The following is a 15,598-nucleotide window of genomic DNA, read 5'->3' on the forward strand; positions in this document are numbered from 1 at the left end:
AGAAACTTATTTTATCATTTCTAAATAAAGAAAATGTTAATGTCATCAATCACTATCCAGCAAGTGTGTTATATGGTATATCCAAACAAGTATCATTGATAAAGACAAGGAACAGTAAAGGAAAATTGCATCAGTCTAATATATCCCCTGTATCTGTCCAATTTTGTACCCATCTATTAACTATTTAACTGACCATTAACCCGTGTATCCATGTCCAGTATCTCTTATTCGAATAAGTTTCCAGAATGATCTTTCTCATTGGTTCCGTTGAGATTCGCGTCTCATTTTCTGTAGGCTAATGTATTTTACAATCAGATACGAGTTTCTGGGTTGATTCTCCTATTCATGCTGGGCAATAATTTTTTTCATAAATTAAAACAAGTCACAATGAATTTCACTTCTACAGTTGCTCCTTCGTACAAAAGTGCAATTAAAACAGTGACTGAGAAAGTTAGTAGAGGGCTTAAGAGAATGGAGTAATCAGCCACAGAAAATGGGTGAGAATATTACATCTATTTCAGTAAAGTTTAATAAAATTTTGAAGCTATACCATCGGCCATTGGTCTCAATTTGACAGACATTTTAAACCTGCACATACCAGAAAGGTGTAACCTTCACATTTTGCAACAACTGTGGGAATATAGCAGTTATCAAAGTTCATCACTAAACTACAGACTGCAAAAGAAATTATCTAGTTAATTTCAAATAAGCTGATCCACACAGATGCAACAGAAATAACCTGTTCAGCGAGTTAAATGCCTATACGTTTAAAATAACTCCACAGGATTTTGGCTCTGAAAGTTACCTAGCCACTTTTCCTCCCTTTTTAGGACTGCAACCCTATGGGTTCTTAGCCAGTAAGACTGGGTCATCAAATATAGAGGTAGTTCTCCTTCTTGCCTTTTAGTTTCTTTTTTTTTAATCCATAAGTTCTCTTGGTTCCATGTCCATAAAACAAAGTTGTCAGAGCCTCACTGTCATCTTCTGGTGGAGTTTTCCTCCACATTGTGTACCAGACACGCCTGCATTGTTGCACTACGGAGATTGCCACCTCTGCCTCCTCAGCTGGCTTTTCGTGAACAATTTGTCTCATGTCTCCATAGGACAGAATAATCACTGAATCAAAAAGATTTATCAGAATACAGTTCATAATAAACAGAAAAGTTACCACATAGGTGCCACCAATAACCCTACTATAGGGAAAATCTATGTCATTAAATTCCCCAGTGTAATACAATACAATAGTCTGTGCTGCATGAATCATAGTATTGAAATTCTTGTCAAACTGACCAAAGAGCAGGTAACCAAGTAATGTAAAAATAAATGAACACATGACCATAAGCAGAGCCAGGGAGCAGATGGCAGGAAAGCCTACACTAATGGCCTTCTGAACCAGACGCACATGGTAGAGGAATTGTGTGAACTCAAGCAACTTCACAATGTTGACAAAGATTAAGAAAGCAATGTTGATTCTGAGGAGCTGATCCAAGGCAGAAATGACATGAAAAGCAATAAAGGATGTTGGATTCTTCTCATAGAACTTTAATATGCTGTGCACTAAGTAAAATTTAGCCAGATGAAGAACTATCACCATCAGCAGGAGGACTGATATGACCAAACTGACAATGCTCCCCAGTTTTTGGAAGTACGTGTATCCTTTCTGTCTCATTGCCATATATTCCTGTGCAGCAAATAGGATGAAGGAAAAAATGAAAAGAATACTGATGAAGATCCAGTTCCTTTCTCTTCTCTCAAAGAGTCTAAGGGAAAAGGATTTCACTGACAGCTTCTTGCTGACAACACCCAGAGGGGCTGTCTCCAGAATTAGTGAAATACTACCTAATAAGTCAATGTTTGCATTATAGATGGTGACTTCAATGACCACCACCCAAGTGCTCCTGTCAATCCAGCTGCTATTCTGGAGGGTCAATAATCTTACTATTGAACTCTGGAGATTAGATGGGGAGAAATAGATGGAGTAGCCCCCCAATGAATACTCACGATATACCCCACGTGTTTTATAGAACCAAGGGAAATCTTTGGCTTCATATAACCAACCATTGTAGTCCAATGAACCTTTCACAGGGATACTTTCAATAGACAGCTCCCAGGAGCCATTGTAATTCCTGGTGTCTTCTTGATTGGCATTAAACAAAGGTTGACAACGGTATTTACCCAGGATGGTAGATACTGCATTGGGCTTCGTGAAGCAATCTACTGACTTTTGTTTGGATCTGATCTGCCACATTCGTGGTAGTCCAAGGATCACAGACTTGGTGTTATTCAAAAATGATGGATTTGAGTCACTGTGAATCAAGGGCAAGAAAGTAACCTTCAACCATGTGTAGAACTCTTGGACTGTGTAAACGTTCTCCAGATTCTTGGAAAATGACTGTTGAATGATGTGATTGTAATAGTAAGCATTGTTGTAGTCACAGAAGCTCACAGAGTATACCAGGAATCCAAGTAAAACCAGATGCAACAACATCCGCCTGCACAACACAAATGTGCGATATTTGATCATTCCCTTTTTCTTCACCAATATTAGCTCATCCCCTTCCAGGGGTCTCCATTGCTTTCTGTGCTTCATTTCCGACTGGAGATGGTCACTGCCATTCTTGGAAAGGTTATCTGCACTAATCTCCAGCACCTGTATCCCTGTAGACCAGTCCATATCCTGGGCACGTCTTCGGCTCAAGGCAAAGAGAGCAGCAAAGGCCACAATCTTCAAGGGCTGCAGTAAGAAAATACTCTGGAGAATGGAAGCAACAGAAGCCATCAGCCATAACCAAGAGGTTTGAACACCGTATGAAAGTCCATAAAGTACTATAAACACTGCGGACACAATTGACACCAGCCAAATAATGCACCAGGCCAGACACACGAGACACCGAGAAAGAATGCGGTTTGACTCATTTCTTGCATGTCTACTTTCAGAGGATTGGTGAAATCTAACTTTCGCACTCTTCTGTCTTGAAGGTATAATTTGACGAGGCTGTGCCCTTGGCTTGGTCTTCGTTGCAGGCTTCTTTCTTCCAGTTAATGTCTCCTCATTCTCCTCCCTTGTAATTTGATCTGCCACAGTCTGTGGGATCACACAATTATTATTCCCTTTGAATGAGGACTCAAAGATGTTGTCCTCACCTGCAATGAAGGATAAATAACTGTAGTGATCATCCTTTGGCATATCCACTGCTTTCTTGGGATTTCCTTCAGCTTCACTGACTGGTTTTTCTGTTGAGTACCAATGCTTCAACCTCTCTTTCAAGTTTGACTTCAAGTTAAGATTATCCACAGAGTTGCCATTTTGGTCTTTTACCATTAAGGATTCATCTTTCCTTTGTGCATATGAAAACAGGCTAGATATTAAGAGCTCCACAGGTACCATCACCAGTGCACTTTCAACTGCGATTACTAAAGAAACCCTTACATTGAGCCAGAACTCTTCCTGTTCCTCTAACTGGAAGAGCATGATGCCAGTGAGCAGACTGCATAACAGCATGGTTAAACAGCAGGACAACCGCTGAATTCTGCTGAAGGACTGGTTAACGTAGAGGGCAAAGATAGAGAACCACAAGTGTTCTTTCTCCATCCTGCTGGACAATTCAATGAAGAAGGCATCTTGTCTGCACAACAAGCTGCCAGCATGAGTGACTGGAAAAGTCCCAAGCAATAGGTTTTCATCTTCTGTGATAGTTAGCCACCTTCTGCAAAAGAAGTGCCATTGCTGCCTGCTGAGCACATTTTGCACTTTCACCCGGCTGAGATACCAGCAGGGTGAGGAGCCAACGTTATTGTGCCAGATTCTGATAAAGGTAAGCTCCCCTAAATCATGCTTGGCAGTGAGCAGGAAAGTATCCACGCTACTTCTTCTGAAAGTCTGGTATTCTGGATGCTGGAGAAAGGAAACATCACTCTCAGTAGATGTGCCAACCAGAACAAGAAAGACATCTGCAGTTGTCCCAGCATTAGGTCGGCCCCCTGTATAAAGGGTCACCAAGTAACATGCAGCATCATGGGGGTCATTGTCAGGAAGAATAATGATCCTTTTCATGTCGCTCCTGCGTTTTCTCCATGCCCACCAAACCAATACGAAATAGATGAGGAAGATGATTAAGACTGTAATTAGTGTCACTAGATTCCTTGGCAAGGTGGCTGTTAGTTCTCCAATTTCATATAGATCAATAACATTTGGCAAGACAAAGCTACTGGCCACCAGGAACCAGGGGAACTTCAGGCTCAAGTCTCTCTTAGTTTTGTTACTGTAGATAATTGTGCAGATACAGTGCACTTTCTTGCTGTTTGTGAGAGGACCTGTTATGCATGAGATGGAATCCCAATTGTCAGCCTTCCCCTGGAAAGACTGACAGCTCACGGTGAAAATAGAGATTAGCAGCCCCGCCTTAATGACTGCTCCAGGCTTTGGGAACTTTGTCTCCACAATCACACTGATGTAACTGCTTTGATTTGGATCAGTTACATTTTTCTGGAATAGGCTGGTTGGAATCCTTATAGTGTAAGGATCTGGTATATGGATGCCTTTGTGTAGAGATGGGTCTGAATCACACTGTGGAACGGTATGTTTCTGAGCTGGAAGCTGGTCAGCAAATGCCTTCCCTGTGTAAATGCTGACTGTGAAGACAGGATTCAAATCCACAGTTAACTGGAGGAAGATTTCTTGAGCTGAGGTGGAGTTCACTTCAATCCTAAACCCGCCTCTGATCACCCTCATTCTCCTGGGATCTTTGGTCAATTTAATTCTTTGTGAAGACACGATGTCCCTTCTGACCATAAGTGTCTCTATCTGTTTGGTGACCAAGTTGTACACACTTCTGTTACTATCAAGCATGAATGCGTGGAAGGCAATGACATCCGTAGCAATGTTAGATGCTTTCCCAAGCCATGGCAAAGGATTCTTCTCAAACCTATAAACTACAGAGGATACTGGCTGTGTATCTGTCATGGCACTTTCTGTTATCACTGGGTAAATGCAGATGTCACAATCTACATCAAAAAGATAAGACTTCTCAAGGTTGCATTTTTCAACTTTCTTAATGGTTATATCCCATTGACTAGTGGTCATAGTTGTATCTTTTTGACCAGGGACTTTGCTGTGAGATATCACTTCAGTCAATGTCCTTAAGGTGGAAAATATATCGTCCACCACCTGCTGCTGCTCATTGGTTAGAGAGATGCTTGCTACAGAGCCTTGAGCCGGAAACTTGGAAGAAAAGGCAGCCATCACATTGGAGGCTGCAGTCAGGACACTGCAGGATAACAGCTCAGCATTTTCAGAGAGAATCACTGCCTCATTTGTATAGTTCAGAAGAACCAAAGAAAGTTCGAACAGCTTGGTGGCAGCAAGGCTTTTGGCACGCTGACTGACCTCATCTTCCTTTAGAGCTGCTTCATAGATTGAGGCAGATATTTGATAAATGAGGTTGGGGGATGTGACAGGAATGCTGGCAGAGACATTGATAAGAGTCTCGCGGAGATTAATGACCTTGGCCTTGTCCTTATCCTCAAAGGTGTAATAATTCAGCATGGAAGCAACCTCGTAGAGCAACTGATTTGCTTTCAGATAATCTGTTTCATGAAGCAGAATTGTTAAAAGTGCATTTTTTCCATCCACAAAGTCATACAGCTGGTCCACGTTGGAGCTCTTATTTAGATCCAATGGGAGATTGTAGACTCTGACCTTAAGTTCCAGTGTTGCATAGACACCCTGGCTATCAAATACTTGAACAGCAATAATCAGGACATGTTGACCTAAGATGCTTCCCACTGGAAGGAAAAACTGTGTTGACTTGGGCCTGTATCCAAAATATACAATTGTACCCAAAAGGTTGCTCTTCAGACTATCTATGTTGCCAGTTGGGTAGTATGTTTTTGCAATCACCTTGTAATGGAGAGGTTGATCTCTGTCCTGAAATTTCAGGCACGTCATGGTGAATTTTGTATGAAGGGCCCATCCATACTTTGGGGTGATAACACATCGTCCATCCATTGGGGGGGAGTTAATGTAAAAGTCATATCTGCTGAGACTTTGAGAACCAAAGAAAGTGGTAGCATTCAGTTCAACTGAATACCTCTCATCAACTAAATGTACTAATGACAAAGGATTCAATGACACATAAGATATGGAGTTTCCTGTGAGACTTTCTGATGACCAATCAAACATCACTTCAGAACCCCAGTCTTCTGAAAGCAGTTTCCATTGATACTTCATCTGACTGGAATCTGGACAATTGGAACAAACCGCAGCCAAGATGAAACGATCTGTGGGTGATAGAAACCTCTGGCAATTCTCAATGCAAGTTATCAACACCTTTGGCACAAAGCTAGGGAGAACCATGATGGTTTGATCAAAATAACTGGACCTTGTGTCTTTCTGAACTGCAACTCGGAAGTAGAAGCTATTGTTCGGGGCCAATATGTGGGGAGGAATGACCAAGGTATGGGACGTAGAGGAGTTCCACTTAAGTTCAGGGTTCCCTGAATGACAGAATTTGTTGACAGAGAGTGTCATGGTGCTGTAGTCTGAGAGTTCCATTGTACAGTACCAAGAAAAGTTCAGTCCAAGGTGAGGGCGAGGTGAGTCAGGGTCAGCACTCAGGGATGCATTCAGTATGGTGGTGTCCTCCGAACCCACAGTCCTGTTCGAGCCCCCAGCAATCCGTGCAACCAGCACACTCTTCTCTATCTCAACAGAAGCTTGTGTCAAGTTGTGGATATATGGCAGGTCAGGATCTACAGTGGAAATGGTGACATTGAGGATGAATCGATAGAATCCATAATCCAAACTGAACCTAGGGAGGTGCAGAGTGGCAGTACTGGTGAGTACACTGGGTGAAAGCAGCACACTATGAGCCCAATTAGGCTCTGAATCTTTGTCTGCCACACCATAGATCTTCCAGGCGATGGTCACCGATTGAAAGTTATCACATTGTAAGCCAGCATTTCCGTAAACATCTAGAGCAGTGTCCTTGGTCACTTGGATAATGGTGTTTGGAGGAGGCGGTGTGTCAATGGTGGGGAAGGGAAGTCTGCAGTGTGCCAAGGAACAGAATAAATTTGAGACCATGGGGGTGGGGCTGTAACTACCAACACTGGCCTCAATATGGATAAGCATATCCCCTGGCGCTGAGCAATTCACTGCCACCAAGAAACCCCAATATTGCTTGGGGTCAAATGTCAGCCTGATGTCTGGGATATAATCCTGCACATTCTTAACCATCTGGCTGTGACCATAGGAGCTGACATTGGTACCAAAAGTCAGCCTAAAGTTCCAGGCACACTGGAAGTCAGGGTGCTGGATGGGAACGAACCAGACCACATTAGCTTGTAAACCTACATTTACAGGACCACTGTTAAATAGTGAGAGGCTGACATTTAGATCCTTTAAGAAACTGTAAATGGATCCCTTCATATTCAAATAAAGTTGGACGGTGAGCATGTATTGGTTGGGGTTGCTGTAATCGATCAGGAAGAGGTGGCTGATTTCAATAGCTCTGATGAAGAGGTAGTGCCTGCGTTCTCCAGCTTGGCCCTGAATTCTCGAGTAGTACAGCTGGTTGGTAGAGCTGATGTAGTAGAAGACTCTTCCGGGAGTACTGGCGTCGGGCTCCAGCGAGATCCGTTTGCTTCCATGCACGAAGCGCAGAGCCCCATCCTCAAGGACGATGTTGGCGCTGGATGTCCTGGCACGAGCCGCCCTGTCCACCAGCAAGAGCAGCTGGATCACACAGTCGCTGCTGCAGGGGCAGAACTCTGCGGCCACGGCGTTGGGGTGGTAAGTCACGGTCCAGGACGTAGAACCGGCTGGCCTAGATGCCAGCTGATAGGAGAGGTATTCGGCCAAGGCCACCAGTTTCCAGGAAACCACCAGTTTCCTGCGCGGGGCAGCAGTGCGGGCACTCAGGAGGTGGATCATGGCCGGCCTGACCTGAACGGGCAGGTGGCGAGTGGGGGTCGAGACGCCCACCGTGTCCAGGCTGCACGAGTAGTTGCCCGGCTTGGAGTAGCACATCCTGACCACGTAGAGATAGCGGCCGGAGCACTCGGCCACCTGGTCGGCAGGTAAGCTGCCGCTGGGGGATGGTGGCCTGTCCCCTGCCAGGTTGGTGGAGTTGGGCGTGGCGCCAGGGCAGCTCAGGCGGTAGGTCCAAGCCGAGCCAAGCAGGTTGGCACACCAGGCCAACGGCACGTCCTGCAGGATGATCGGGATCTGGCCGGGCATCAGGAAGAACAGAGCCGTCAGCAGCGGGGCGGTGTACACGCTCGCCGCCTGGTAGCTGCAGTCGGGACACGAGGCCGAGGAGTAGCGCAGCGTGACGGCCGCCTCGGGCGGCATCTGCACCAGGCTCTGGCGGCCCGCCCACCTCCGGGAGGTGGCCAACTGGCGGCGGCCGGCGAACCAGCGGAGGGTGGGGACGGGCCCGCTGGTGTCGGTGCCCGGGCTGTGCTCGTACTCCAGCTCCAGCGATGGCTGCCGGAGGCAGGTGTAACGCACGGCTGAGTCCAGCAGGTGGCGAACCCCGAAGGGGCAGCGCAGCACGACGGGGGGAGGACGGGTGGCTTGAGTCGTCGCGGCCCACAGCCACAGCCCCAGGCCAAGCGTCAGCATCCCTGCACTGGTCGCCACCGACCTTCTCGACGATTGCTCCAGTTTAAATGCACCATTGAATTCGGACCGCCGCGTCACAATCCCCTGAGCGTTAAAGTCAGTGGAGATCCTTACCCAGTATTTGAATGGCCACCACAAGGCTTTCTGGCTGTGGCTCTAAATTGGGATCCTCATGGAGGGGCTGCAACGGAGGCTTTTCCCTTAGAAAGACAATTTAATAGAGGGTTCAGCCAAGAAGGACGAGCAGAAGTTTTTGTTCGGCTCTGACCTCGTCCATCCACTTGAAGCGGAAGATCCTTGAAGACCAAACCATTTCAAAACTGAATTAGAAATAAATGTGCAGGGAGATGGAAGAACTGCACAATTCTTGCAGCGTTCATGTTCTTTTTCATATTCTATCATTCCATAAACATTTGTTAACTTACTTTTACAGTAGCATGAATTGCTTCAGAGGCAGTTCAAGATGCAAATATATTCCCTCCCAAATTCCACCATATATTTGACCAAGTGGTTTCCACAACGTTTTGGTCCAAAAAAAATAGGTACATGAAAGGTTTCTGTGCATTGCTCAATTAATGTGACAGCTTGACTGTAAGTGCAGTTGGTTCAGCAATGACAACTGGAACGTTGTCTGATTCATCTTGGCTTCCTCCCAAGATCCCCATCATCAGGGAAAGCAGACTCTGGACTCAAGGAACAGCTGGGAAGATTGGATACAGTGAAGGATTTGGGACCTCTTCTGGCTGAAAATGATTACAAATTCTTCAGGCTAGTCCTTTGTACTCACATGCTCAACCTTGCCATTAATGTTGGAGATCTTCTTAGAACCTCCTCTTCCCATTACCTTGATAAATGGTGCAAGCCTAGTTATGTATCACTGTTTGACCTGCAACATTTCTCCAACATTGATTTTACTTCAATCATGTTGTCTGCAGACTTTAGCGTTTTACTCCTCTTCCCATTAGCTGTTTGTGCACCACCTTTTCCAACTTCATGTGCTAACATTGCAGACCTTTGATTTCATCCATTGTTAGATTGCTTAATACCATGTGGCTTGGCACATATGAGCCATCAGTCTGGTGCGGCTTCCAGCATGCCCTTCTGAACTCGTCATTGAACCAGGCTTGATACCCTAGTTTGACAGCAAAGATAAAATGAGCGATTATTGTGGTTGCAGACAATGCTAATGGTCCACAGCACTTCATGTATCAGAATGGTTCTGGTCTATCCAATATAGCACAATGAGTACAACACAACATGGAGAGTAGCCAGTGTGAAGAAAGGAATTTGTCTGCACAAGGTCAGTTCAGAAGCCACCTCTGACAAGGATCTCAAGAACAGATGTACGCACCAAGTTTGTGGGTTCATTCACTACATGGCATTTATGGCCTTTAGACCACCTGTTTTCCCCACAAGCCTTCCTTTCTCAACACCATCCATCCTCCCCGGTCCTGTTCCTTCCACAAGTCACTGTATCATAGTCAAGATTTGAGCCTTGCTACCTTCTAAAGAAGTTGGTTACATCTCTAGACCTGATGAAGCATTCAGCATAGAGGGACAAACAAGGTCATCTTTAAATATTTATTATTTTAGTTCTCAGCAAAAAGGAATGTAAATTAAAGTGCGAAAAAGCCCTCAACAACTATCAATCTCAAGAAAACTAGCAGCTGGATGGAAAAGATAAGAATTCGTGTCATTTTCATACAATTGGGGAAGGGCTGCAAAACTGATCAGGTCGCTTGAATCAGTTGAAATTCATGAGCGTGGTTGATGGTAACACAAGCATCTACTTACATCGCGTCTCCAAGGGACTTCCTGTCCCTGAAGAACTGTAACAAAAAATAAAATGCGATTGGTTATATTTTAAATACATTAGTCTTCCCCTACCCAAATTCTAGTCAGAGAGGTTTACAACATGGAAACAGGTTGCATGGCACAACTCGTCCAATAATCTGCTGGAGGAACTCAGCTAGTTGAGCAACATCAGTAAGAAAAAGAATGGTCATCGTTTCATGCCCAATCTCTTCAAGACAGAGTGCAGAGGCGAGAAAACTGGAAACCAGTAGGAGGGAACATAACCCAAGATTCAAGGAGGAGGAACTGCTTTTCGCTGAGAGTAATGAATCTGTGGAATTCTTTGCCCATGGAAGCAGTAGAGGCTGCCTCATGAAATATTTGAGACAGATTTTTGCACGGCCAGGAAATGACAGGTTATGGGGGAAAGGCGGGTAAGTTGAGCTGCATCCACAGCCACGATCTTTTTTAAATGGCAGAGCAGACTCGACAGGCCAGATCCTGCTCCTAATTTTCATGTTCTTATGATGTGGACAAAATAGGAGGGATTGGATGGAGGGGATTGGTGAAGCTGGGAAGGCTGAACGATAATGGACAGAAGCAGTAACTGGCAGGTGACCAAGAGAGAGACAAGAGGCAAAAAGAGGGTCAGGTGTTATGTGGTACAGGGTGGAGCAGAATTGCAAGTAGAGATAAAGGCTGTTTCATCTTCACCTGACCACTATTTTCCTCTCCCTTCATCTGGAATCTGCCAATCAACTGCCTTTCACCATCATCCCTCCCTCATTCTCCAATTTCCACTGACTCTTGTGTGTCCCCTCCCAGCCTGTCTTCATTACACTGGGTATCTCCCCTCTGTATTCAGGTGATAAAAGGTTCCAGCCACAATGTTGACTATTTTTCTCCCACTGATGCTGCTTGACCCATGGATCAAGATTCCAGCATCTGCTGCCTCTTGTGTGTTTGCACTCAGACCAAGTTGTATAGTCAAGCTAGTCCCATTTGTCACTGTTTGGCCCATATCTCTTTAAAACCTTGCCTACCATAAACCTGTCTAAATATTTTTTAAACATCACAATTGCACCAACCTCTACCACTGCCTCCGACAGATTGTTGCACACATCCATCACCCTCTGAGAAAAAATGTCCACTTTTACATCTCGTCTCACCTTAAATCCACACCCTTGAATTTTAGACGGTCTAATCCAGGGAAAAGAAAGACCACTATTTATCTTATCTGTGCCCAATTATTTCATAAATCTCCAAGGTCTCCTGCCTCAGCCTCTCCAGTCACATTCTTGCAAATCTTAGCTGCACCTTATCCAGCTTAATGACATTTCCCTATAGCTGGGTAACCAGACTGCACAATACTCCAGGGGTGGTCACGCCATTTTGAACAGTTGTAATATAATGTCCCTGCTCCACTAAATGCCCTGAGTGAGAATGCAAGCATCAAATGCTTTCTTCACCACCCTGTCTACCTGTGATATCCTTTCATTGAACTCTATCTCTGCCCCATGCCTCTATTCTACAACACTTACCAGGGCCTTACCATTTACTGTGCAATTCCTGCCCTGTTTTAACACTTTGCACTTGTCTGATTTAAATCCACACAACAAAGTACTTTTGAAGTTATCCATTTTCCACACAATCAACCAAAAACAATACGTTAATGAAATACCCACTGTAGCTGGACAGGTATTAAATGCATCACCGCAGGCCTACCTTTCCAATAGTTCCAAGGGCAGGTCCAAAGGAAACCTCTGTCCGTGTTTGTCCCCTGATCCAACCTGGCAACTTGCTAAGAATCCTGGGCTGGGTGTAGCGATGATCCAAGAGCACAATACTAGCATAGTCCTCACGATGGCGGATCGCTCGCCCTACATACAACACAGTATGTGAATAATAGAAGGTGAACAGGCAGAGTTCCACGTCAAATAAGCTACGTCTAGCAAGGCAGGGACTCAGAAACTGTTGTAGCACTAATCACTTTGGACCTCATGGTCTTGCAATGATACTTTCAAATAACCCAACTGGTCAAAAATATTTGAGCGCTAACAGTGAAATTCCAAATATCTCATGACATAGGAGGCTGGTTCCTGCTCTCAGAACAATTCCATTTTCCCCAATTATTTTTCAATGCTACCACTATCCACCTGCACTGGGGATGGAGTGGGAGAGGGATTACTTTTGCCAGTTAACCTGATAACTCAATTATCTCTGGGATGCAAGAGGAAACCGAAGCACGTGGGAAACCTGTGTAACCCCATCAAGAATGAGCATACTTGAAACAAACAGCTCCCAAGATCCGGATCACACCCAAATCCCTGGAGGTACAAGACTAGCACCCATGATACCCATCGGGACAGTCCTAAACACAGGATGGAATCAATGACATTCATTTTTCCCAATGTTTAGCTGGAAGAAATAACAGCTCATCCAATGCCAGATAAACAAAGCTTCAGTAAAAAAAAAGGCCCAACTGGGCATTGTTAACATACAGGTAGAGACTGACCCCATCCGATTGTGACTTCATGAGCAACATGTAGTCAGAGCAAAAAAACAGACAAAGGATAGATTCTTGTGTAATTCCAGGTGCCATCCTATAGGGATGGAAAGCAGGACTATATCAGAGGGCTACCTGATGAAGATCAGATAAGAGTGACATCATGCAGTTTCCTGCAACTGGACAATGGAGCAATTAATGACAGTGTTTTGTGAGTACTGACTGGCACATGTTTAAGGAGGCAGCAATAGACAGGGATCGCATCAAGTTAGAGGAGTATACAGCAACAGTGATCAGCCACATTAGCAAGTGTCACCATGCCCAAGACCATCACTCTTCGCTCCATCCAGAAGCCATGGATGACTGCAGTGGTGTGTTGGCCGTTAAAGAACTGTGTCTCTGCCTTCAGAGCAGGCGACAAGGCAGTCTTGGCCAACGCAAGAGCCAAACAGTCCAAAGCCATTAGGGAGGCAAAAAGGGCTCATACCTGGAGGATTCGGAGTCACTTCCGGGGCAAAGATCACACACAGCGCATGTGGGAGGGCATCTGTGCCATCACCAACCACAAAGCCACACCAATTGCCTGTGCCAGGGATGCCTCCCTCCCAGATGCTTTGAATGACTTCTACATGTGCTTCAAGGCGAGGAATGATGTGGCGGCGAGGAAGTCCACACCTACTCCATACAAACAGGCACTGCGTCTCACGAAGGATGAAGAGAGAAGGATGCGGCTGAAGGTCAACCCTCGTAAGGCTGCGGGACCAGATAGCATCACTGACAGGGTACTCAGAGGATGTGTGGACCAACAAGCTGATGTCCTCGCAGACATCTATAGCATCTCCCTGAGCAATGCTGTCGTACCAACACGGTTCAAGATGGCCTCTATCACTCATGTGCCGAAGAACCACTCAGTGCCCTGTCTTAATGACTTCTGTCCTCTTGCACTCATGGTCACCGTCATGAAGTGCATTGAGAGGCTAGTCATGAAGCACATCAAGTCTCAGCTGCCCTCCTCATTGGACCCCCTGCAGTTTGCGTATCGTCCCAACCAATCTATTATGCTCCACCTAGCCCTCACCCACCTGGAAAATAAAGGCTCATATGTTCAAATGCTGTTCATAAACTTCAGCTCAGTATTCAACACAATCGTACTGCAGCACCTGATTAGGAAGCTGAACCTGTTGGGCCTAAACACCTGCCTCTGTAACTGGATCCTTGACTTCCTGACTGGAAGACCTCAGTCAGTCCTGATCGGAAGCAGCACGTCCAACACCATCACATTGAACACGGGGACACCCAAGGATGCTTGCTCAGCCTACTACTGTTTACCCTGCTGACCCATGACTGAGCAGTGAGACACAGTTCTCGCCACATCATCAGCAAGAACAACGAGTCAGCTTACAGAGAGGAGGTGCTATCACTAAGTGACTGTTGCAGAGACAACAACCTAGATCTGAACGTCAACAAAAAGGAAATGGTAGTTAACTTCAGGAGAACCCGGGGGGAATCACTCTGCTGATCATCGATGGCTCCACCGAGGTAGTCAAGAGCACCAAATTCCTTGGCATGCACCTGGTGGAGGATCTCTCCTGGTCCCCCAACACCAGATCCATTGCCAAGAAGGCCGAACACCTTTACTTCCTGTGGAGTTTGAGGAAAATTCAGCTTCCGACCTCCATCCTCACTACATTCTACAGGGGATGCATTGAGAGCATCCTATATAACTGCATCACTGTCTGGTTTGGGAACTGTACCATCTCAGAACACAAGTCCCTGTAGCAGATGGTAAGGACTGCTGAGGGGATTATTGGGTTCTCATTCCCTGCCATGATGGGACATTTATAACAGTCATTGTTTGCGGAAAGCTATAAACATTGTGAAGGACTCCACACACCCCTCCCACAATCTGTTCTCCCTCCTGCCATCCAAGAAGAGGTACCGAAGTGTTCGGGCCCTCACGACTTGATTACAAAACAGTTTTGCCCCCCAAGCCATGAAGCTTCTGAACTCTGGGGACACAGGGCTAGCATATGTAATATGGTATTCAGAAGTGATATGTTATTTATAAAAAAAGTTTCTGATGTAAATAACCAGCTCCCTAGTCCGGCGAAACGCTCTTGCTTTTCACTGTACACTGCAACGTTTATGGTGTGAACAGCAAATAAACGCGACTTGACTTGAGAAGGATTTTTGTACAAGTCACAATAATGAATGGATACCCTCACCATAACCTTAAAGCTCCTCTCATTATTCTCTGAGACTCTCACATTCACTATAGGCAGTATTAACATGACAATAGTCCTCATTGTGACCAGATCTCCCCTTGCCCTGTTTTGTGATGTCTGTAAGGTTTCCCTTTTATACCACTTCATCAGTGTTTCCCTACCTGGCTACGCTGTTGGTTCAAGTATTTTCCTGCATTGCAAATCAAGCTACCCATCAGCCCCACTTCTATATTACCAGTCACCTACCTATGGATTGGTTGACAGCTTTCATACACAGATTTTCCAGTAGCACCTTTCCTGGATTCGTCCCATCAGTTTTTGACTGTAGAAGCAAAATACACAGCCGGAAGAAAATATTTTATTCCGTTAGATTATCTGGAAATGACATTGTTTGAAATAGCGAAAATGTAACCTCTTGTCTGAATTAATTTCCAGTTAACATTCAGT

The 15,598-nt window shown here is 45.2% G+C and overlaps 1 protein-coding gene across 2 annotated transcripts in view; it reads right to left on the reverse strand.

Moving 5' to 3' along the window:
• Positions 1–270: 270 nt before the first annotated feature.
• Positions 271–15,598, reverse strand: part of LOC138745850 (ATP-dependent DNA helicase DDX11-like) — a 190,721-nt gene continuing 175,393 nt past the window's right edge. Inside the window, exons 8-11 of one of the 2 annotated variants that reach the window (XM_069903256.1) lie at positions 15,398–15,473; positions 12,146–12,300; positions 10,421–10,455; positions 271–348 (exon numbers count right to left, since the gene is read on the reverse strand). In XM_069903256.1, coding sequence (XP_069759357.1) covers positions 312–348; positions 10,421–10,455; positions 12,146–12,300; positions 15,398–15,473 — 303 coding nt within the window. In that variant the 3' untranslated portion in view covers positions 271–311. Of the gene's footprint in view, positions 349–9,520; positions 9,759–10,420; positions 10,456–12,145; positions 12,301–15,397; positions 15,474–15,598 lie in introns of those variants that run through there. The other variant, XM_069903257.1, reaches the window with a different exon arrangement.

This window comes from Narcine bancroftii, chromosome 11 (assembly GCF_036971445.1).
Source record: "Narcine bancroftii isolate sNarBan1 chromosome 11, sNarBan1.hap1, whole genome shotgun sequence".
NCBI classification, from domain to species: Eukaryota; Metazoa; Chordata; class Chondrichthyes; order Torpediniformes; family Narcinidae; genus Narcine; species Narcine bancroftii.